The 23,350-nt window shown below is 40.7% G+C and overlaps 1 protein-coding gene across 12 annotated transcripts in view; it reads right to left on the bottom strand.

The window, feature by feature from the left end:
- The window catches only part of EML1 (EMAP like 1), a 133,870-nt gene that overhangs the window by 70,987 nt on the left and 39,533 nt on the right, over positions 1–23,350 (bottom strand). For 5 of the 12 annotated variants that reach the window (XM_062627888.1, XM_062627889.1, XM_062627891.1 and 2 more), the window contains exon 1: positions 18,648–18,904. The exons of 1 other annotated variant lie outside the window; for it this stretch is intronic. In XM_062627888.1, coding sequence (XP_062483872.1) covers positions 18,648–18,714 — 67 coding nt within the window. In that variant the 5' untranslated portion in view covers positions 18,715–18,904. Of the gene's footprint in view, positions 1–18,647; positions 18,905–23,350 lie in introns of those variants that run through there. 6 more of the 12 variants (XM_062627894.1, XM_062627895.1, XM_062627899.1 and 3 more) reach the window with 2 other exon arrangements.

Below are 23,350 nucleotides of genomic sequence, written 5' to 3'. Positions count from 1 at the left end.
TAACATTAGATTTCATTACAAGTTGTCACAAAGATAAATCACAATCTATTTAATGGAAAAAAAAAATCAAATTTAGAAAACTATTTTAAGTCTTCTTTTGAAACCCATCTTGTTCAGTACTGCCTTTCATAGTAACGTACAGTTCTGTCACTACTGCCAGTTAATCTAGTGTTCATGAGAACTACCTGAATTAACTAGTGACAACCTTTCTTGGATGGGAGAGGAAAAAAGCACACGGTATGCCCACAATAGACTGGAATTTTTCCCTTATTGTCCATCTGCATCTTCAATTAGGGTTAAATCTTCGTTTCATTTAATTGACAGGTACAATAATATAATTAACAGCAATATATTTTTTTATTCTAAAAGCTTCAGATCACACATTCCCTCTCTCCAGCACAAAATCTTTACTGACATTAATGCAGAAAGAACAAACTGCCCTTGCCAAGGCTTCAAACACAGCCAGAGATACTGAATTTGGTAGTGTTAGGTGTCCAGGTAACAGTTAGGAAAATGTCTGGTTTAGTGCTTTTTAGGATACAGTGAAGAAAGAAAATCCCTTTATACCCTATCCTTAAAAAAAAATAGTATTTCAGGTTACTTTCAGGAAACGGAGAAACATACATCATCTGAAAAACTATTTGGTTTAAAATGCAACTCCTCTAATTGAAGACAATTTGCATTTTTTTTATTTTTAACTGGATTCCCTAGAATGACATCATATTCTTATTTTTACCACAGTGGGGTGCATAGCATTGTCACAAATTTCACCCAGCTGCAATGCCATTCCAAGGACACTGTGCAAGTGTGGTCCTGCCACCCTGTGAGAGCTAAAGAGTTGCACCACAAGGCTTGCCCCGTCCTCCATAGTATTTGTCAATACTTTAACATCATGCATGTTGCCTATTTTTGAAAGAAATCTATTTTTTCTGTATTTCATGGAGTCAGAAACGAAGGAGACAGAGATAATCTATTTTATAGCTTTTATCTTTGTCAAAAGAAGTTTACAAATATGCTTTGTTCAACTAATGCAGTATTTTATCTCCCCAAGGCTACACAAAGAGTCCTCAGTAAAAGAGAGAGTGCCAGCTGATGCCTGATCCGCCCTTGGCTGGGAACAAGCCCAAGACCAAGGTCCAAGCAGAGACTGGCTCATGACCGGTCCTCTCCCTCAAGGACTTTCTGGGACTGATTTCCTTCTGGTGGCTGTAAGTACTTCTCCCATATGAGTTTCACCCAAGAGATTAGATGGGCAAAGGCTGTGCAGAGCAAATCCTTTTCCAAAAGGCATCTCCTAATGGCACAGAGCTGAAATACTAGTATGAACAAACCGTGCAGAAAGTCTGGCTGATAAAGCTCTTGTAGCCACATGACTACCAATTATCTGAGCCTCAACCTTCATGATGAAGTAGGTCTTACCAGCAAAGACAAACCTTTAAGGCTTTGTATGGCTCTTAAAGCCATACAGCTTTAGAACAAAAGCTCTTTTTCACTTTCTTAGCTCTGAACGTGGGTGGACCTCACATAAGTCAGACCTCTGTGTCCAAGTGTACAGACTCTAGGTAGGGAAGTATAGCAAACTGAACTAAATAAATTTAATATTTTCAGGATTCTCACTTTTGAACCTGGAATTTATTTATTTATTTATTGTCTCTTATTTGATCGCTTTTCTGTTTGGTTTTTTTTTGTTTTGTAGGCTTCAACTTCAGAAGTCAAATTCAAAACATGCCAGGGCACAACTTAACATTACAATCCTTAAGTACAATTCAAACAGCCACATTTTTAGAATTAGTCCTGAAAGCAGATCAGTGGTCTCCAAGTATGTAAAGATTATTTCAGTGATAAGATTTGCCTGAAACAGCACCCAGGTATAGCAAACTTCCTCAACACAGCAGCACAGAGCAGTGACTTCCATGGGCAATAAGCCGAGCAACATACTCAACTTGGAAATCACTAGATTTATGGGAGGTGAGAAAAAGGCTGAAATTGACTGGAAAACATTTCTCCCTACAGCACAGAAGAGACAGTTCAGAAAACAGTTTCTGCTCACAGCACACCAGTTTTGTAAGCCAGACAAGGCATGCAGGACATACCTTTTTCAAAATAACTTTCAGTTTAGCAGGAAACAGACAAAAGTAAAACCTAGTACAGAAAAGCTTCAGCATTAAATACTTAGTCATGCAAAAGACAAAAACATAATAATCTCATGGTAAGATACAAAATTTAACATGATCACTTACAGAAGCCCCCAGAAGTCAGGCTCTCTCCATGGCAGAGAAGTCTCACCCTCAGGGCTAAAGCTTCTATGAGCCAGTGAACAAACTCTTCACACTCAAGGGTCTTATTTGTAACTCTTTCCAAATGTTGATTCCCCACTAAAACCAAGCATTTCATATTCATGAAGTCAAAAGTTGAAAAGTGATCTGGTTGATCAGGCATCCCCAGTTACACTGAAGCCAACAAGCAATAGCTCTAGCAATGAGTGCCATTAAGGCAAACGAGTCACACACTTGAGCAACTGTATTCTATTCACACCTTACTTTATTTTTATTTTTTTAAATGGAAACAAGACCACATTTTGAGCAGTTATTCACAGAATGGGATAGTTCCCACTTCCCTATTCATTAAAAGCAAAATTCCTAGAAAAATATCATTAATTTTTAGATATATTTTTTACTGTATTGCAAGTACTTCAATGCCTTACTATCTCTCCTTGACAGAAAAAGAGAGGCGTTTGAACTGGGTATCAAATTTAATGGCTTTATATTTACTGGATTTCAAATTTACATTAAATACATTTACTGCATTTATTAGACTTAGGAAAAGTCGGTCTTGTGATACGATGGAGACACAATTCCTATGAAAATAATAGGGGGTGAAGAAGTAAGTATAAAATCTTGTAACACATGAATAAAACAGTTGTGTTTTAAGCCTCATTACGCAGCCTTAGTTCTAACATTTTCTAACTTCCCAGAGCTTGGAAAGGAAATCTTAATAATTTTCCTACTTTTGGGTGGTGTTGGAACTTTCTAGCTGCTTGCTACTTCATCCACAGAAAGAACCAAGAGCAAGAACAGTGTATAAACATTGTGGATCTGTACCAGAAAATAAAAGAATTATTTAGCTTCATAGACAACTGCCTACAGCAGAATAAAGAGAAGACTCAATAAATCTGCATTTCCTTACAAACTCTTCAGGGAACTACAGGTTCTGGAGGCTTTTGCTCTTCTACCTGCTCAGTGTGTAGCGAGTGGAGTAGGACTGGAACAGGTTGCTCAGAGAAGCTGTGGATGCCCCATCATTAAGTGTTCAAAATCAGGCTGGACAGGGTTTTGAACAACCTGATCTAGCAAAAGATGTCCCCTGTGTCAATCATAGGTAGAAAAAAATTCATCCAGTCCTACACCTGCAGCCTCAGACAGGGTCTCCTTAGCTATTTTGTAGGGCTAAAGACTACACAGTTAGGTGGGGCAAAAGATAGAGAACATTCACTTTGTGCTGCTGAGACCTGTATATGAAGCGTAATGAACATCAGCACTATGAGACAACATCATGCAGAGCAGAAATATCATCTGCTGTTTCGTCAGCTCACATCTGATTTCTGAACGACTAGCAGCCTGTCAAACAGGACAGAGCAGCAGTGTGGTGGGAAAAGGTGCCAAATAGTGCCAAACTCTTGCAAGAAATCAAAATGGCACTAAAAATTTGCAGAGAAAATGGTATCTAAAAATTGGCGCATGGACCTGGCCATCAGAACTGCTTCCTGACTGCCCATGGACAAGCCCCAGCAAGACAGGCAGCTGTTGCTGCTACTATATGAAAGAGACTGCCCTGTATCTCAAGTCAATACACGCAGGGACACAATTACCTCTGCAAGCTGCACTCAGGAATCACAGTCCCAGGATGTGAGGTGAGCGCCTCCCATCAGTAGCTGCAGACAGCTAGCAGCTCAGGGGGTGTCAGCAGGTAGGACTGAGTCCCTGTTTGTCGTGGGAAGGAGCCGGGATCCAGTGCACAGGTGAAAAGTATGGAATTAGGCTCCCAGCAGGCACAACACCCAGAATATGCAATAAAACCCAAAGCATGCAGACAGAAACATGGTAAAAAGAGAGGGGCAACTGCCACTACCTGAATCCAATTCTGCTACCACCACTACCTTTGGCAGCTGATGATACCCTGCCAAAGGGTAAGTTGAATGTCCAAAAATCCCACAGGAATACTAAATGCCATATATTTTCTATTATCTTATGCATATCTCTCCATAATCCATTTTCCTGTGGACTAATTACAAACTTCATACACTATAGCTGCACCAAGGCACTACTTCATCTGCAAAAACTACAAAACCCTTCTTCACTTGTTCCTTTCTGCACCCTCAATAGGGTGTAAAGGCAGGAAGGGTAATGCTTGGAATAAACAGTGCAAAAAAAAGGTTATTACTCCATAAAGTTAATGGGAAAGTGATTAAGACATTGGGTGTAACTAGAAGGTAAGGCACACAGTTCTAAGAATAGACACATAATATGCTGTATTAAGAACTTCTTACCTAAACAAAGGAGCTATTCAGAAATAGAAATGAGAGTGCCAGTAGGTTTCTTCAGATTCTCTTGGGTTATTTCAAATGGATACAATCTGTTTTCACTCTAAAACCTCTGCTTTATACAATTATTCAGAGGGCTTCCTCTTCAGCACAGCATTGCTTAAAGAAAAATGCATAGGAACTTGCATATCATTCATCTCTAATGCCTTGCCAACCAACACCTTTTTACTATCTAATTATCAAGTGGAAGTCTGTCAAGTGTCAAAAGCTTTTTTCTTTTTTATTGAGGCTGTTACTTTTAGCATAAAAAAAAAAAAAGGATGAAAAATTCTGAAAGATGTAGTCACTTCAACAAGGCTCATTTGTTTTCCAAGGTGTGTGCCTGTAAAAGGTTGGAAGAATCCCCTTCACTGCACCCTGCACCAGCTACCTTAGGAGGAGCTTGAAGGACTGAGCTTATTCTGACTGCCTCAAGTTTCTACTCCCACAGTGATGGATGTGGGAATTCAGCTCATACAGACTGCAACATATTATAACTGAGGTTTAGTATGCAGCTCTTAACCACAGAACACTAAAGGACAGGTAACAGGGACTTGTAAGAGCAACACCACCAATTCTTGTGGTTATAACTGGGAAAAAAGAGAAAAGATTTTGCAACCATGCAAGTTGCTAACTTGTCATGAGAGTCACAGAATTGCTGTTTCCAGCACAGATAGATTTTAAACTTTTATACAGGTCTAACATTTAATTTTAGTATGACAAATAGCTATGTACAAATAAAAACTGAATAAATATCTACACAGCAAAACAAAAGGTACTACAATAAACTGCAAGTAAAAATGGATCATTTAGACTATTAATATAAATGAAGTTTCTACTAAAAAAACATACTACTACAATTACACAGTGATAACGCTTCCACAGTGAACAGAAGTCATGACAACAGTTATTTTTCCTTGGCTTATAAAATGAAGTTTCGCTCTATTGGACATCAGGCATCAGTAAGGACTGATTAAACAACTTTGATTCACAATCCCAACAAGCTGCCTTGCTCAACCTGGAACCAAATGGTCCAAATTAAACAAACTGAGATTTAGAAAACATTAGTGCCTCTGCAGAGCACCATGGGGCATGCTCCCCTTATTGCACAGGGTTTGTGCCCTGGACTACAGCTAAAATGACACCCCACACCACTGGGATGTCTGCAGCAGACAAGCCCAGACAGCCTGGTAAACTGAGCAATGACACTAGTAGTTTTTAAATCACTTTCTGTATTTTAGCCAATACTAAACCTAGTAATCCTCATTAATACTAACCTGAGCAGCATAGGAAGCGCTCTATGCCACAGCTAGGAACAGCCAAACAGAAAGACCTTCACACTGCCAGAGTCAAGATGTTGAAATAGTTTTCTTTTCCTCCCTGATGTATTTGTCCTACTTCTAACCCACTCCCTCAAGACACTCTTTTAAGGGAGCCAGACTGGAAAAACTTAGGAATAGCCAGGAGAAGGTGGCCTATATGAATTTTATACTTGGAGGAAGTACATGAGCAGTTCTGAGACAGCATCTGAAAAGCCTTGCTAGGAAAGGTAAAGGCAGAGGGATTTTTTTCCTATGCTTGCTGTTTGGGGTATAGACTGCCAAAGACTTTGCACATCTTTGCTCGCTAAGCTGAACACGGGACTATCAGACATCATGTAGAAATAGAATTACAAATATCCAAAATCTTCTGTTGGTTTCCCAAATACTTTTTCTCAACTTTCCTGTTTCTTGTCAATGGTCCATGCGGCATCACATAAGAAAACCAGGCAGTAACAAAGTATCTCCCCCTTGAATCTCATGTTCTGCTTCTTAAATGGATTAACTAGTTTGTAATGGTAGATACTAAAACTCCGACAAAAAATATGTGACTTTCCCCATCTCAATTTTAGCAATTTTTCTGTATTAAAGCCAAAGACACAGTCTTTGCAATTCTGTAATTTTAGGGTCTTTACTAAAATTCAGCCATTTCACTTTTTCCTGTGCTAAAATATCTACATGCTACAAAGAAATAAAATGTCAAAAGCACAAACCTTATTATCCTTCTCCCTGCCCCCAGAGAGGCTTCAGACAGGCAACAGCTACTTCAAAGCTTCGCATCTCACATGCCTAGAGACTTAAACCAAGAGAAGCAACTGCCAAATTCAGGAGGCAGTAAAAGGCTTAGATTTAGAGGTCTCCCCGAGGCTAAACATTTTTTTAAATTAAAAACTAGGAGGGAAGAAAAACCCTGAGGTTACCCCTCCTGGAACAATATGCACACAAATCTCTCAACCTTCTGAGTCACAGCCACCAGGGTTAAGAACCCAGCATCAACCAGATAATTTCTGGGCTTTGCAAAATCCACAGAGCCTTGCAGGAATCACTGGAGGTGCTTTAGGCTTATTTCAACTTTTTGGAAGCAAAGAAGAGTGAACAAACAGGAGGGACAACTACTCTCTTCAGGGCAAGGCTTTTAATACAGACCTTCTTAAACAGGACCACTGATGACTGCTAGCTCCTGTAAGAGTATTTTTGTTTAAACTCCTCAATGGACAGAGATCTTGTGGACCTTTCTCTTCCCCTTGCAATCAATCTGATGTATTAAAAGAAATGCTTCAGCTGCAGGTAGCCAGATTTGATTTCGAGAACAGAGTGAGAGCATCACACTGATGACATTTGCTCCTGATTAATTCTGGGTTTAGGTTGTGGTTTTTTCCTGCAAAGCTGTGGAATAATCTGATCAACATGCCCATGAAACCAGTATGTTCCCAAGAAAGAAAATATAAGAAAGAAAAGATCATTGTTCTTTTAATAGAAATTCTACTTCTCTCTCAAAAGTACAAAATTAAGTTCTAAGGAAAACATAGTTAAAAAGTTTTAAAGCTCTATAAAAAAAGTAGAGGATCTGCAATTAGGAATTAAAATTTCTGTGTATAAAAACACTGTGATTACACCTGTGTGCCAGGGGCTAACTATGATTTTTTTTTAATCAAATGTGAAGTCATATTCTGCAAAGAACATAAGAAGAATTTAAAAAAAATATTGAGATTCACAGCTTCCAGCAAGGAGAAAAGAAAACAAAACCCACAAAACACACACAGACACACATGAAAGCAACCATGAAAGCTCAACATTCACCAAAAGAAATGCAAGTATCTCAATGGTAAAAAAAATATGTTATTCCACTTTACTCTGAATAGGTAACTGGGCTGAAAATGAAATTGATGATGCAGATGTAATTTTCCACCCTGTATGACCTTTAAATTCAGTTATAAATCATACTTGCAGCAGTTAAAAATTACTTTTCTTCTTTATTACTGTCTTCTAGCAGCTGCCTGCCTCTCCCCCGTAGTTTGTTTTTTTTTTCCTATCACCACTACACCTGGCACAACACAGAAAAAAAGGAACGGCTTCTACCTGCTACAATACAAAACAGATGGGTATCACTTCTAATTTGGATTAATTTATTGATGCCGTGCAACACATGGTGCCACAAGCAGCTGCAATGACAAAAGCAAGGATCCAGTTCCACAAGACACAATGGCCAATCTAGAAGGACCCAGTCTGCCTGCAGCACTCACTCCTCCTATAATGAATCTTTGGAAGCTGATTTAATTCTCCAGTGTGGCAGAAAACTAGCCCCGCAAAAGCAAAACCAAAGTACCACACATAAACACTGCATAGATATTTTTTTTCCTGTTGGGTTAGCATGTTGAATTAGCTCTGACAAATTAGTCTGTCAAGTGTTGAGTGGGTAAAACCACAGAGAGCAAGAGAAGAGGAATCAAGACCTTCCTCCCAAGCAGCTGCATGGTCTATGTTAACTGCCCAAGCCACCATTGCCTGAAAATGGGAATGGATGGCTGAGACGGGGGTACCATAACGTTTGCCACCAAGACGAGAATCCACTTAACCTCAGTCTCCTGAATTTTATGCTATTACTTTCCAGCTCCCACAGCTCTCTGGTTTATTAACCTTTACTCGTGAGCAACCCTATACACCCTCTTACTGTGTAAAGGATCAGGCCTGTCATCTTTAACATACCTTATTCAGTTGCTCCCAGCCCTGTTACATTGTATCCTTTCATTAATTGAAAACAAACACCAAAACCAAACAAAAACAATTAGCTGTTATTGTTACTCATCTTCAAAGTTAGTAGAATGATTTTATTACATCACAGTGTACCAGAAAGGTAAATTTTAGGGAAGTGGTAGGTTACCCTGCTATTGACTCCCCTTGTTTAAGCAAATTTTACAAATAAGCACATCAGTCACTCAGGACCATGAACTCATGTAAGGTTAGGGTCCCAGCAGTACTATCCTATTTAGGAATAACAGCTACAGAATAGAATCTCTCAAATAACTTACACATGAGAAAATGCTGGAATAAACCACACTACTCTGTTCACTGCTGTAAAGTTTCACCTTAATGCCTTACAACCATGAACTCCATTAAAAAAAATGAGTAGGTACAGATTTATTGCTCTTGGGAGACCATACCAACAAACTTATTTTCTAGCTTCCATGAATTTTAGTTATAAAGCATTCACTTAACACAGCAGCAAACATTTTTCAATTCCATAGCCAAACATTTAATCTCAAGGACTCAGTTTCCGAACTGTTTCAAAAAACCAAAACAAAGCACCCAGGTCATAAAAGACAGCTGAAATACAGTACAGATCACTAATGATTTAATTCAGCTATAAATTTATTCTGAAAGATTCCTAGTGTGATAAAAAGATTTTTTTCAGACTGGTGCAGGTAACATACATGTTGTAAACCTCTCAGATAAGAGACTGACAAATGTAGCAAAAACAATCTAAGCAAAACCCACCATGCAGTAATCAATAACACTGGGAAAGGGGTTGGAATCCCTTAACCAAAGAAACTTATTATATCTATCCTTTAGCTTTAAACCAGAGGTGGAAACATTGAGCTATTAAATAATAAAAAGCCCACATAAACTGCTATTCCCACATCCCCTTTTCCCCCTTTAAAATGACCGGGCTTAGATCTTTCAATAAAGGTAAAGCCTTGACTTTAATTTATCTGATCCATTACACTTTGCTAAAAGTAAGTCAAGAGTTTTTCATTTTCAGTTCAGAACACAATCAATGTCCATAATAAGCTTTTTTTTTTTTAAACAAACCATTAATAAGTCTTCAGATCTACAGAAGTGCTCAAGCCCAACATAAACCCTAAGGTCCTTTGTTCATGATATTAAGAATCTCTTCTCAAGAACAGAGTGGAACAAGTGAGTAACTTTTCAGGAGTGACCCATATTTCTTCCCAAATTAGAAGGAACAATGGTAAGAGACCAAAGACTGAGAGACAACATCTCTCAAAGACGACTCAGCACAACTACCCCAGCTGTAGCTGTGCCAGCAGTATTGCCTGCTAACTTTGACAACAACTGTCTCCCTCTGCATATTTGAGTTTCGACCCAGAGGGTACTCATCCAGCAATCATCACCAATCACCCCTCTGGTTCATGTCATGGCCAAATCTTGAAACTGCACTCCAGGAGCGCTCTGAGTACTGCTGTGTGTTTCTTTGGCATCATGTGCGTTTCATGGCATCAGATTAGAGCCAGTCCGCAGTAAATGCAGACATACAGATATTTGAGTACTCACTGTAAACTGTTTTGCTTTACAGATGTCTTCCTCTTATCCCACATTTCCTTCTAATGTACACACAGCACTAAAATACAACATCTTAGAGCTATTGCATCTTACAAGTTTCTCTTTTAAAGCATTCTGCCCTTCAGCTGCAGATCCTGCTGCACACCATCCGAGGAAAGGTTTATCTCCATGCCACCAGTAGCTGACCCCAGCCTACACATTTGCCAGAAAACAGCAAATCTCCAAATACTAAAAATGGATCTTTTCTCACTTCTCTGCACAGGAAGGCCTCAAGCCTTGCAAAACATACAAACGCTTAACTTAAAACATTTATATACAAAATCTTCTGTCCCAAAGGATCCCTAACTAGTTCATTAAATCATCTGAACACAGAGGAAATTACTTAGTTCCAAACTGAAATACAGCCACTGCAAGGATCTCAATCACACACACACACACTGCCTAGCGTAGCTTACCCTCACGCCTCCCTCCATGCATGGCATTAATCAGAGTTAGCTAAATTACACAGGTATATATTTTTTACTGTGAGAGCCAAAATTTCTGAGAATCCTCACTTTTCATACACAAGTGGAATTTGCCATAAGGGTTTCCAGGTTTGAAATTGCAGTCCTACTAAGTCCACAGCCAAACTCCTACTGGCTGAAGAGCATCAGGATTTCATCTCTCACCCCAAATCACATCAGCTATTGTTTATTGCGTTACACTGAGCTATTTTATATATGGTTTGTAACCATGCCTCATACAACCCATGGACATAAACTCCTTAAATTCAATTTTAAAATTCAATTCAAAATTAAATTTTTAGGTTCACAGATAGGAACCTAAAAAAGATGGCCTGATTTTTCAGGTAACTTGCACAGAGTCCTGGCTGTTGCTGCCTTACTATTTTGGCCTGTACTTGGAAGATGCAAAACAAAAAGGCAGCAGTGCAAACTGGCTTGAATAAAGGCTGGCCTGAGTCTCAAGATATGCTAATGACTGGAAGGTTTTTTAGCAGTTTAGATAAAGGCCCCCTTGCCCCCTGCGGCCCAGCTAGCCTTGCCAGACCACCCATCTAGCCACAGACCTTGCTCACCTCCAAGAAGCCATCCTCTGTCAGCATGCAATTCATCAGACACTGAGCGGCAGGACCATGTCATGCAACACATTAATTCCGATGTGCTTACTTCAGGGTCAGGAGGTGTACTTACCTGCTGGACCCCGCAAGCTGTTTAAAGCAGCATCTCCATTTTGGAAATGGAAGGATGCTTCATAGGCAACAATAGGTCTACATAAAACAGAGAAATGCTGGACAGGGAGGTGGAAAGGAAGCAACAGAATAGTAATTACCTTTAGCAAACATAAAATAAACATGAAACTGGCTGTCAGCATCTTTGCATCTTTCTCAGGTTTCAGGGTAATTTTTTTTTCCCCCAAGGGGAAATAAACAAACAAACAAACAACCTGTTCCTAATGCTGCTGACTTCAGAGTACAAAACCTTGCACAGCCTCAGGGAAATTCTAGACATCATTGTCCCCACTTGGGTATACAGGTGCTGCAACTGGAAATCAAAAAAGCTGTTTACATTTATTGTGCTTTTTCACCACAGTTGTAAGAAAAAGAAACATCCAGTTTTCATGAAATACAAGGTTCTTTACAAGTTTTCATTAAAAAATATTTGCCTTTACTAGCTTGAAACAATGACTGATTCTCTAACTTTTCTGTTTATATATTTAAGTGTGCTCAACTGTCTTGTATCTTTAGAACCTCACATTTCAAATCTTAGTTTAGGTTCCTGTTCACACGTATTTAAATCCAAGAATTCAATTAGTTTCAACATTTCACAGTATCTAAAAACACTACTAGAGACATCTAATACTAGTTTTCAAACGAGTATATTATACTTATTTAATAATCAGTCATTTCAAAGCAAGAGAAGAAAATGATGGGCCATGTCAGATTTCACTCTGAGGAAGTAATGGAGTGAGGACAATCTCACTTAATTACTTTCCAAAGAATTAATTTGGTGAAATCATGTTAACATACCATTATCCCCACCCCACCTCCCTAAAAAACCTCAGGGAGCTACTTCCACATTTTAATTATGCAATGGATGAACATTTTAAATTATGTTTCATGGAAGAAGAGCATCATCCATAGTTCCTCCTGCACTCCCTCTAAGCTTTCACAATTCCTTATGGTTGTCCAATTAGTGTCATTTCAGAAAAGCAAGCATCCCATAAAAATGTAGTCATTATACCATTTCACACAACCTTCCTATTTATTCTCTCACATCTTCCTTGATATTTTAATGATCAAAAGACAGGTTCTTCATTACAGCTTTGCAAAATTTCTCTTGACAAAAGAACTGCAACATCAACTTTAAAATCTTTGTTTTAAATTTTGAAGGAAAGGAGAAACAGGAGGGAAGTCAGGATACAACCTGTTAAAATGTATGTTGCTGACTGATGTACTCCCTCACTGCCTCTTGATGTATTCACTTTTTAATGTACTTCTAATTTAATGTACTTCTAATATAATTTTAATCCTTATTTGAATTTTTTGCTTGTCGTTTAAGCTTCAATAAAAGAATCTGAGTTTTGCTATTCTTAATTAGACTTTAAAACACATACTTTATCAGCTCAGTAAAGTATTATTGAATTTTTAAAAACTCCTTGAAGATAAGATAAAGCATGTTTTCCTGCTGAGAGTCCAATGCTTTCATTTGAAATTCTGTATGTTGTTTTATTCATGATAAAATACTTGATACTTGTAGTTTCTCTCCATGCTGCTAGCACTGACACAGATTCTCTATTGAGCTTTGCCTATCACTGAAAGCATCTCTCATAACTGCTCTATATTTTCATTTGTTTTTAAAAGCTTAGTTTAAAAAAAAAAAGAAAAAATTAATTCCACTAACTTCAATTAACAGTATTCATGACTAAAATGAGCTTTAATATTTCATTATTTGGAAATACATAGCTAATTAAATGGCCACAAATTCTTTTTACTTATATAGCATCTTATTAAAAATAATAGCCTAAGCTTTAATAGGCTAACAATAATATTGTGAAAGTGTCCATTATAGCAAATTATTTGTATTTCATGGCGTACTGATTTATCCTGCATTCAATTACTGAATGTACGAAAAAATGTTTCTGTATGCCACCCCTCCCCTTTATCCCAGAAGAAAGTAAGTTCTAGAAGTAAGCTGATAAAAGAAATCATTTTTATTCTATATAGTCCCAAAATGCATGGAAAAGACACTTAATGTAGAGCCCAATCCAGCATTACATTTGAGAGTTTGATTGTAAGAACCACAACAAACATTTATGAAAGTATTAAACAAACAAAAAAAATCAAACAAACAAAAAAAAATGCTGTCCAAACAGCTCCAGGTAATAAATTTTTTTTTCTGTCCTACAAAACTGATAGAAGCTTCATGTAGGTCATGTCCTCCACTCTGGAGTTCAAAACACACTTGTGTCCTGGACAGAACAGGTCTAGAGACATGCCCTAGTTTAAGCCTTGTTTGTCTGCCCATCTCTGTTGTTACAAAATTTTGAGAAAAACAACAAACAAGCATAATGCTATTAACATGTTTGCAACATCTTTGTGAACGTGCTTGCAACATCTTCTCATACACACAGGGCATGAATCTGCCCAGTGAGAGCTAAATTAAATCTAATTTCGCTTTGCATTATTCCTAGGAAGTTATCACAATAAAACAAATTACAGTCTCTTCCAAGCCTCCACAGATTTGAATTAGTGACCCAAAAGCTATAAGGCTGAACTTACCATTGCTACTTCCCTAATCCATACTATACTATGTGATTTTGGTCCAGCCATAGGAAGAGGGTAAGTGAAAGTGTTTGGGAATATTAACAGAGGAAGTGAGATAATCAAATGGGAAAGAAAAGCTGACTGCCAGAATAACACTGTCCATAAAGGTTTGTGGCATTCACTTCCTCAACGACAGGGCATCAATCCACTTGTAGATACATGAGTTGGAGAGAAAAGGTATTTATATTTGATTTATTATATGGAATGGTCATTAATTACAGAAGCACAAGATTGAAAGTGGAAATAAACTGAGCAGAACAGTATATGGACTTATTCATACAATTTACTTTTCATGACTTAAAAGAAATAGTGACTAATGGTTATTAAAACTATTAGCTGTCAGAAAACTCAATAATATGATTTGGTGATCTGGGAGGGAAGGAGGGGAGTAAAAAGGAACTGTCTCTTTTTAAGAGGGTTGGATTTTCTAACATAAACAGTAATATAGCTGGTATTATTTCAAAATTTTCTCAAACTCTAGATTTTTCCACTAGCAATTACACTTCATGTAATCGGTTAAACAGAACTGTAATTACTATTATGGAATCCCTTGCCAAAGAAATCAATTTCATTAAGAAAGAATTTGTTATGCACTTTTACTGCTTTATCCAGATACTCTACATTTGAAGTTTCTGTCAAGCAAGGCATCTGTCATCGCAGAAATAGCCATTTGACAGCTAAAATTTTCCCACAAGCCAAGTGGGATGGATAAAAAGATGCTACAAGTTGTAAATAGATCAAGGATAAATTCACATTTCTTTCTTTTAGTCCATATAGGCATTGTGCAGAGCACAGGAATCACAGATTTTACCCCTTACATTCTACATGCCTAATAATCCTGCCTACAGCCACTAGCACAGTGAAGGCCATGTTTATTAGGTCATTGTTATGGCTTTAAGTGAATAGAGAATTGTGGTCAAAGGACCTACAAAACCTCTGCCCACACTGTATATGCCTCCTCATGCTGCCTATAATCACTACTGATCACTCTTGTGGCTCAATAAATCAGCTGGAGGTGAGGTGAGCACTGTCTTTAATTCCAATATGTGCCTTGTTCTGCAGAGTTTCATGTCCAGCATGGTTCTCTCCATCAGTTTTTAAGCAGAAGCTAGAAACCTTGACACTATCTTGCCTCATCAGTATTCTACCACTTTTATCTTCAGCTTAAATAAAACAGTATTAACACCCTGACTGACTGTAGATAAACATAATGGCTTTCTACCCAAGAACTACATAAAAGTGAAATCAATACCAGGGAAGGCATCTACAACCAAGCTCTGCTTTTCAACACACAAAATAAGCCAATAATGGTCTTCATTACCTAGAAAGTGAGATTTAAATTCAGAACTGTACTTAACACAGGCATTAAGAGAAGTTATTTTAGTGCCTTCCTTAAGAAACAAACAAACAGAACAGGTACAGCAACTAGCAAAACATTTTGTGCATCTGAAGAGACTGTCCTCTGAAAATCATGTGAAAGATTTCAAACAAATGCAATAAACTCCTCCTAAGTAGGCATATACTTTCCTCTGAGTTTACAGCTAAGGCAACAAGAATGAAATAACTTACCTAAAATCACATGCAAGTTTGTATTTCTTGCTTTGATGATATCTCAGACTGACACCTGTGTTCATTAACACAACACTTCTCAAACACCAACCCTACCCTCACTGTTCTGTAAAAGAGTTGAAGAAAGTAGGTGTCTTTGAACTGGCTGTGCTAAATATTTGCCCTAGATTTTAGACATGCAGCTCAAAATGAACATATTTTCCTCACCTCTTTCTTTTCTTCCTTCTCCATTTACTTTTTTTTTTTTTTGCAAGCCATAAAAATATGTTACAACATAATCATGCAGACTAGAGCTTCATACAAGTAAAGCAGGGAGAGGGGAAAAAAAGATACAAGTTCTTCTCCTGAAGCCTGTGTCCTTTCTAGAGAGAAAGAGAGGCTTTCTCTCTTAGAGTAAGATTGCCTTCAGATTACTCCTTCCCTTGCTGCCTTCCAACAGCGAAGATCCTGCTCCCTCATCCCCATCACAACCTCCTGCCCACCACTGCTCCCTTCCTCCCCCATCTCCTCTGTGGCTGTTCCCTCCCAAAGCAGGGAGAAGGGACCGGGAGGTGGGAGAAACCGCAGCCACCCTTGAGCCCAGGCTAGAGTTCAGTCGCTCCCCAGCAGGTGATTCAAGGTTACGTCTACAGGAGCGCAGGCTTTGTATCCTGATCTTTCCAAACACAATGTAACCTCTTCACGATTTCTTCCGTTTGAGACCATCAGAAAATTCCATCATGCCCTTACTTGTAGAACTAAAATTAATCCTTTCCTCTGTGTTCAGAACAGAAAAACTTGCAGGATACAGCGATGATCACTTTAAGTGCTAATCAGCCGTTTCTGTATTTCATATTATCCTATACCAAAATCACATTTTCCTTCACATCTCTACTACTTCCTAGCTCTGTTTGGTTCTTTTGTATGTCTGCCCCACTCCCAGCTTCACATCGTCTTTCATATTACCCATTACACTTGCAAGGGCTTTCCGCTTCCCTGTAATCTTCTTTTCCTCTTCTAAACTCAAAATCCTCACTGGCATCCTCTATCTATATTTTTTCCACTTGTGGGTCATGTGTGCCTGTGTGAAATATCTGATCACCTCAAGGCAGTCCACAAAGGCCTGATTCTCTTGTTCTTACTCATCTCATCTAATAGAGTCTCACTGAATGCTCACTCATAAAGGAAAGGCTTCTATATTCAGCCACTTTCTTTTATAAACACAGAATAATACAAGTTTACAACAGCCCTTGAGCTCACTATCTGCAATGAGATGACATCTAGCCAGTGATCTCATCAGTAACATTCTAGAACATAAGACTTGATGATTAACCAAGTTTTTAAAACCTATGCACAACATAAATACATGGGGCTTATTTCCATCATGTATAATAGGTGCTCAGTTACAAAATCAATGTGATTGATGGTTCTCAGAAATAAGCAACTCTGCTTATTCAAACTATTCAGAAAGTGCTGCTATTCCTACTGTTCCCACATGCATCCTACTACCACGAACACCATAGAAAGCAAAGCCTGAGGATTTTGGTAGGCGGAGATCTTGCTTATAAATAGGTGAGAGTACTAACTTTGAAATACATTGTTGTGTGGTTTGGGTTTGGTGTTTTTTTTAGTACTTACCATGAAATATTTATTAAGTTTAGGCAAAACAGGCATCTGCTATGAGTGTACAACCCCCATACACGCATACATAGTCATAGTTTTCTCTCCTGAAGAGCTCTGAGAATACAGTGTCCCCACACAATGCAAAGCCCACACGCATAAATCCTCATGCCCTGAAAAACTGCTCCCACAGTCTCAAGGTCTACACGTATTAAGAGTTTTCTGCTAACCTGCCCCTTCCTTGCATCACATCACAAAAACAAAACAAAACAAAACAACAACAACAAAAAAAAAACCATAAAATTTATCATCTTCATTTCTTCCACAAGAAGAAGCAGCTACATTTGATGCCATTGCTGTCATGAAGTAATTTAATAGAACATGACTCCAGCTGTTCAGATAGCAGTAGAAAGCCAGACTGCTACTAAAACCTGGAGATCCACAAATCAATTTTTTATTAAATATGAGATCGTGAATGCTTGCAATTTTTGCTGCTAGGAGGCAATAACTAGAACCAAAATGAAGTGCTCCGAGTTCAAAGTTTACCATGAAGAACTCCTCGTATCAATTAGGATACCAGATTTATTTCCACTCAAATAACAGTAAACACCAGCTAGTAGAATAATCCCAAATACTACACAGTCCAATCTCCGAATACCCCCTCTGAGGAGAGTTCCTCACCTCCTCCTTCCTTTTTTTTACGACCCTACACTGCAGCCCAGCAGTTCCCCTGTCACACTGCCACCCAGGTGACGCCACCACTTCAATAAACCCTACCTTAAGAAATAACAGAAAGCTAAATCAACAACTGCAGGCTAACTACCGTAACTCCACGCAGGAATCCGACACCTAAGAACTGTCATTGGCTGGTGTGGACAGCCGCTGGATGAGCTCCCCAGGGAGCGAGCGGAACGGAGCGGGACTGTGAGGGGGGCGGAAGGACAGTGCGCGGCTCAGGGTCACATACGTGCGCCCACAGCTCGGTCGCATACATACTTGTGTGTATATGTATCTGTATGTATGTATGTATGTTCATTGGCATACGCACAGCGGAGACACGCAGCTGTGGGTGATAGCCTGGGCTACCAGATCTGCCTTGGAGGCAGATGCACACACACACCTACAGGGTATACGTACGCACACATATCTATACATATTCCCGGGAAGGAGGTGCAGAAGTTCCACGCACGGGCACCCCGGCGCCGAGGCTGGCAGGTTTCCAGCTGTGTAATGGGGAAGGCTGAGGGGGGTGAAGTTTCCTCCCTCTTCCTCCTCCTCTCCCCGGGTTACGCGGCGGAGCCCGGCGGCCCTGGGCGGCGGAGACGCCGCCGGCAGCCTCCGGCAGGCCCGCTCCCGGCGCTGCCTTCCCCGCGCCGGCCTCCGTCTCCGCCCCACCGGGGCTGCGGGACCCCGCTGCTCGCCGCGGGCGGCAGCGGCAGGCTGTCCCCGCCCTTACCGTTGCAGAACTGGAGCAGCGAGGAGGTGTCGTAGAGGCTGCTGTAGCTGGAGAAGCCGTCCTCCATCCTTCCGCTGCGCTCCCGGCCTCCCCTCGGCGATCCCGGCTGCCGCCAGCTGCCTCTTCACCCACACGCTGCGGAGCGGAGGCGGCTGGGGCCGCGGCGGCCTGCTGCCTGCCTCACTCAGTTGCCATAGCAACCCATTCACTCCGCCGCGGATGGGGCGGCGGCCGCTCCGCCGGCGAGGGGGAAGACCCGCGGAGCGGGGCGGGGCGAGGTGCCGTCACGGCGAGGCGGGCGGGGGGCTGTGGGCTGTGGGGCGCTGCCCTCACCGGCTGCGGCGTCGTTACTCTGCTCGTCCTGCGGCTTACCGGCTGGGAGCGCGGCCTCCGCCCGGGGCTCCCAGCACGAGAGGAGATCGCGGCGGCGGAGCGCTCGCAGAGCACGGGCGCCGGGATCTCGCGTGAAGGGAGCCGCTGGGCGGGTGGCGAGAGGGCGCGGCGGTGAGGCCCGGGGCACCGCTGGCTCCAGCGGCTGGACGAGCTTTCGGCCGCCCCAGCCATTTACCCCCAGCGGCCCCGCCAAGGCCCCGTACCGCAGCAGGCGGCCCCTGCGAAACCCTGTCCCCGGCTGAAAGAGGGGCGAGCCGCGGTTCCCCGTGCCGCAGCGAGGTGCCCTGACCGCGGTACCCAGCCCGGCGGAGCGTTCTGAGCACAGACACCTCCGTCCCTGCGGAGGGGAACACCACCCGCATGGCCTGGGGGGTTGAGGCAGAAGTACAGCCCCGACAAGAGAGATCAGAATGAGGCTGGACTCGGGGCAGAAGTTGTGCTGTAGCGTTGGGGCAGCCTGTCGGCTGCAGAGCGCAGTGCACGGCCTCAGTATCCCTTCCCCCTGCCGCCCCGCAACGCTGCTCATCGCGGGTTTGACTGAAGCTCCTGTCGCTTCTTCCACTGAAGCAACAGACTGCATGTAACTGCACCTCGTGTCCTCCTCCACTGATTGCAGTGGCGAGTCAGCTGGCTACAAAATAGCTGTCTAGATAATGCTGTGATCGATACCCTCCTGCAATCATAAAGATATATACTGTAATTTGCTATGACGTTTTATACATTTTAAGCTGCTTAATGTGAAGTATATTATACACTTTCCCAGTACGGGATACTAAAATAATTTCAACTGGTTTTAATAATTTTGCCTATGTATAATATTCATTCATGGCAAGATGGGAGTAGTGGCACAAAACTGCTGACTAGTAATATTGCAAAAGTATTTTGTGGGCTTCAGTTTCTGTGCTAGGGATGTTGAAGTGTCCAGTGACTGAAAGGCGTTTTTATTTCAAGCTTCTCCAAAGACACAAGAGAAATAATGCATTGCATATCCATAGCACCTCTCATCTTGAAAAATGCCAAGGCACTTAAGAAAGCATTTCTTCAGGTCTCAGTCCTTTCAGCAGCTTTTTGTAGAGCAGTTACATCGTGTGGGTCCCCTTACAGGCATGGGACCGGTGTCTATGAGTCTTCTCACCAACCACTAAGCCATGGTAGTGCTAACACAAAAAATATGCTATAAAATTAGGCAGAGATATCAGTTCCATATTAAAGTGGAGTGAAAAGTGCTCCCTTCTGAATTGCCAATGCCAATACTGGTGAAGTTGAAGTAATCTCCAACACAAGTATTTAGGCAGCCCGACAGTGCTTAACTTGTATCTGACAAAAACAACTGCATTTTATAGCCATGGGCTATAAAATAACAGAAATTTGTGGTAGTTCAATTATATAAAAAAAAAACCAAAGAAGCATGGAAGAGAAAATTACTTCAAAAATGCTAAAGACAATAGATTTTCTGAATGTTTTAAATGAGCCATGATTCTTCCTCATCTTTAAAATTAACACAGAGCCCTTAGGTTTTCTCATGACCTTTTCATTCATAAGCCATCAAACTTTTCCCAGATGCCATATTGTTCTAAAAACTTCTACACAGATCAACACATACATGCGTGGGATTTTGGGCATACAAGTTACAATAATAGAAAAATGAAGGTCATTTTTAATACAAAGTTTAATTAAACCTTTCCTTAATTTTAAAACATTATTGCCATCCACAGTTAGGTTATTCTTTTTGAAGTTGAGAACTGTCCAAATATGTTAATTTTCCATGAGCTAGAAACAGTTTCAGCACAAGTAATGTGCTTGCCGTAAGATGTGAATGTTGGCTTAACCTAAGTTTCCTTCAGATGTGCAAGTTTAGGCAAATCCGTGAAATCCTTGCTATCTGAAAGTATTATGTCTATAGAAAAAAATGTGTTCTCAGTGAGAGTGCTACAAAGACAAGAGAAGTAAACGCCCAATAACATTTACAATATCTGCCAAAGCAGAAGAAAGGACAAAAAGGGGCAACATAGCACTGTTTTGGTGAGGAGAAATTAAAAGTCACTTAGAAATTCAAATCTAAACCTGACCTGAATGCGGCATCATTAAAGGAAGATACAACATCTAAAACCTTAATGATAGATTACTCACCAACATCAGTTGCAAAGGTGCCGGTGGAGCCTATCAATCAGCTCACCGTGCTGCAAGTCAGCTCAGTGATGTGACAGAAAGTGATCTCAGCCCCAGTCTGAGATCATATCATGCTGCTATGATGGCATTATATTCTGAGGGCAAGGGTTAGAAAAGGAAAACAGTTTCATAATTTAATTGCAATGATTTCAAGACCTGTTTCAATCTTACTACACTAAACTGCACCACAAGGCACAAAATGAAAAAGAAATTCTGCCTGGTTGTGGGAACAATGGGACACTGGATTGGAAGCATGCACTAATGTGTCTGGGAACTCTGATGGTGTGGTGAAGCAATGAAAACACTTTATTCTCCGTTTTTCAGTAAACCATAGCTTTAATCATTTGTACAGATCAAAGCTGGTGGATCAGAAAATGGGAGATCATATAGATAGGAATGTGGCACCCTGAGCAATATAGTGGGACTGATGTATCCAGAGGAGGATTGCTGCTGTACCTTTGTGCACACTTATTATTCGCAGCATCAGAAACTCTATGATGTTACATTTGTGAAAGCTGTATTTTGTAACAATTTAAGTTTCGATGTACTGAGTAGTGTAATACAAATTACTATTTGCTAAGTGAGAAAAACAGAGCTTTTACTCACCCCTAGCTGAATTTTCAGGAGATAATTCTCTAATTTTAGGGTAAAGAAGCTTGTTTTTACCCCCTGTTAATAGGCTATAGTAAAATAATTTTGATGTTTTATGTATTCCTGTTCCTTTTTTAATTTCTATTTCTTTTGCATTACTAATACATACAAAAAATACCCTATAGCAGGTTCATATCAGAAGTATGGTAGTTCATAACTCTCAACAGTATAGCTAACAATACTCTTAAGTCAGGAGCATGCTGTCTTAGTCACCATATCAATATGAAACAAATCTGAGTTACAGTATCCTCTTAAATTCCACTAGCATAGCAGACACTGATTAGGTAAATCTTATCTCTGTACTGTCTGCATTTAGCTGTAATGCTGAGAGAAAAAGCCCAATACAAGCATGTTTCGCCTGGCTGGTAGAGAAGAACTTTTGAAGAGAGATTTTTCCCTTCTGGATCATTTCTGTGTCTCTGTTATTTGACAGCATCAGAATGTTATCACTGTGTGGTGATAGCTTGGACAATGCCCTTCATACCTGGCTCCTGGGTCTGTGCTGTACACCAGTGCCTTCAGTGGGCTTGTTCAGGGAGTGAGGATGGTGGCACTTTGTAGGGCAAGGGCACTGGGATCTGACTGTCCGTGGAAAAGCCTGCTGTGCAAAGCTGCTAATGGCATCAGATGAAGTGGGCCCTTCTTCTCAGAATTTACAGGTGGTGAGAGCTTGGTTCACTGCAGAGGCTGGAAGGTTCCTTCAGGTCAGTGCAACGCATGGCTGCTGAACAGATCGGGAAAGCTGGGACGCTGCACACACGACCCATATTTTGTAACTAGAGAAATTATTGTGCAGAGCATCTAGCAGCATCAGCAAATGTGCTGGCTTTGCTAAAATTTATCAGTCAATAATGATAGCATTTATTTTACCATGACTAACATTTGAAGAGCCCTCAAGCTCTTTAGCAATCATTTGATAGGTCACATTTACTGCAGCATGATCAAAGGGAGCTGAGCTCTGTTTTGTAGCTCACTATGTTTCCACTAAAGACATCAGAGTTCATTTCACCATCTACAGTCTTACTTAATGCAGCAGTCAGTCAGTCTCTGCTTGAGCCTGGAAGGTTTTAAATTGCGTGTTTGTTCAAGTTTTGCTTTTCCTCTGTGAGTCAGAGGTTTCATCCACAAGGGAACAGAAGCACTGCAACACTTGATGCCTGGCCCGAGACTGCAATCCAAAGCACAAGGTACCATGCATGTGCTTCTCCTGAATCATCTATCACTCACTGAAGACAGAAGAAATGGACACATCTTCCAGCTCTTCATCACCAGCTCTGGGAGTTAGGTGGTCTGAAAGCTGGTGTCAGAGAAAAGACCTTGTTTCACAGGCACAGTGTGCTCTGCCTCAGTGTTGGAGGACATGGTGCTTGGGAAGGAGCCAGGGGAACTGTACTAGGCAGCAGCAGTACCAGCAGCAGGCTACACACCACAGCAGCCCCAGTAAGGAAGAAACAGTGCATGGGTTTTAGGCACATGCAGGATGAGATCAG

Source organism: Pezoporus occidentalis, unplaced genomic scaffold (genome assembly GCF_034315485.1).
Source record: "Pezoporus occidentalis ecotype Australia unplaced genomic scaffold, CSIRO_AGI_Poc_V1 ctg31, whole genome shotgun sequence".
In the NCBI taxonomy this organism is placed as follows: domain Eukaryota; kingdom Metazoa; phylum Chordata; class Aves; order Psittaciformes; family Psittacidae; genus Pezoporus; species Pezoporus occidentalis.
The sequence above is the reverse complement of the archived record's forward strand: the minus strand, read 5'-3'. Positions and strand labels throughout refer to the sequence as shown.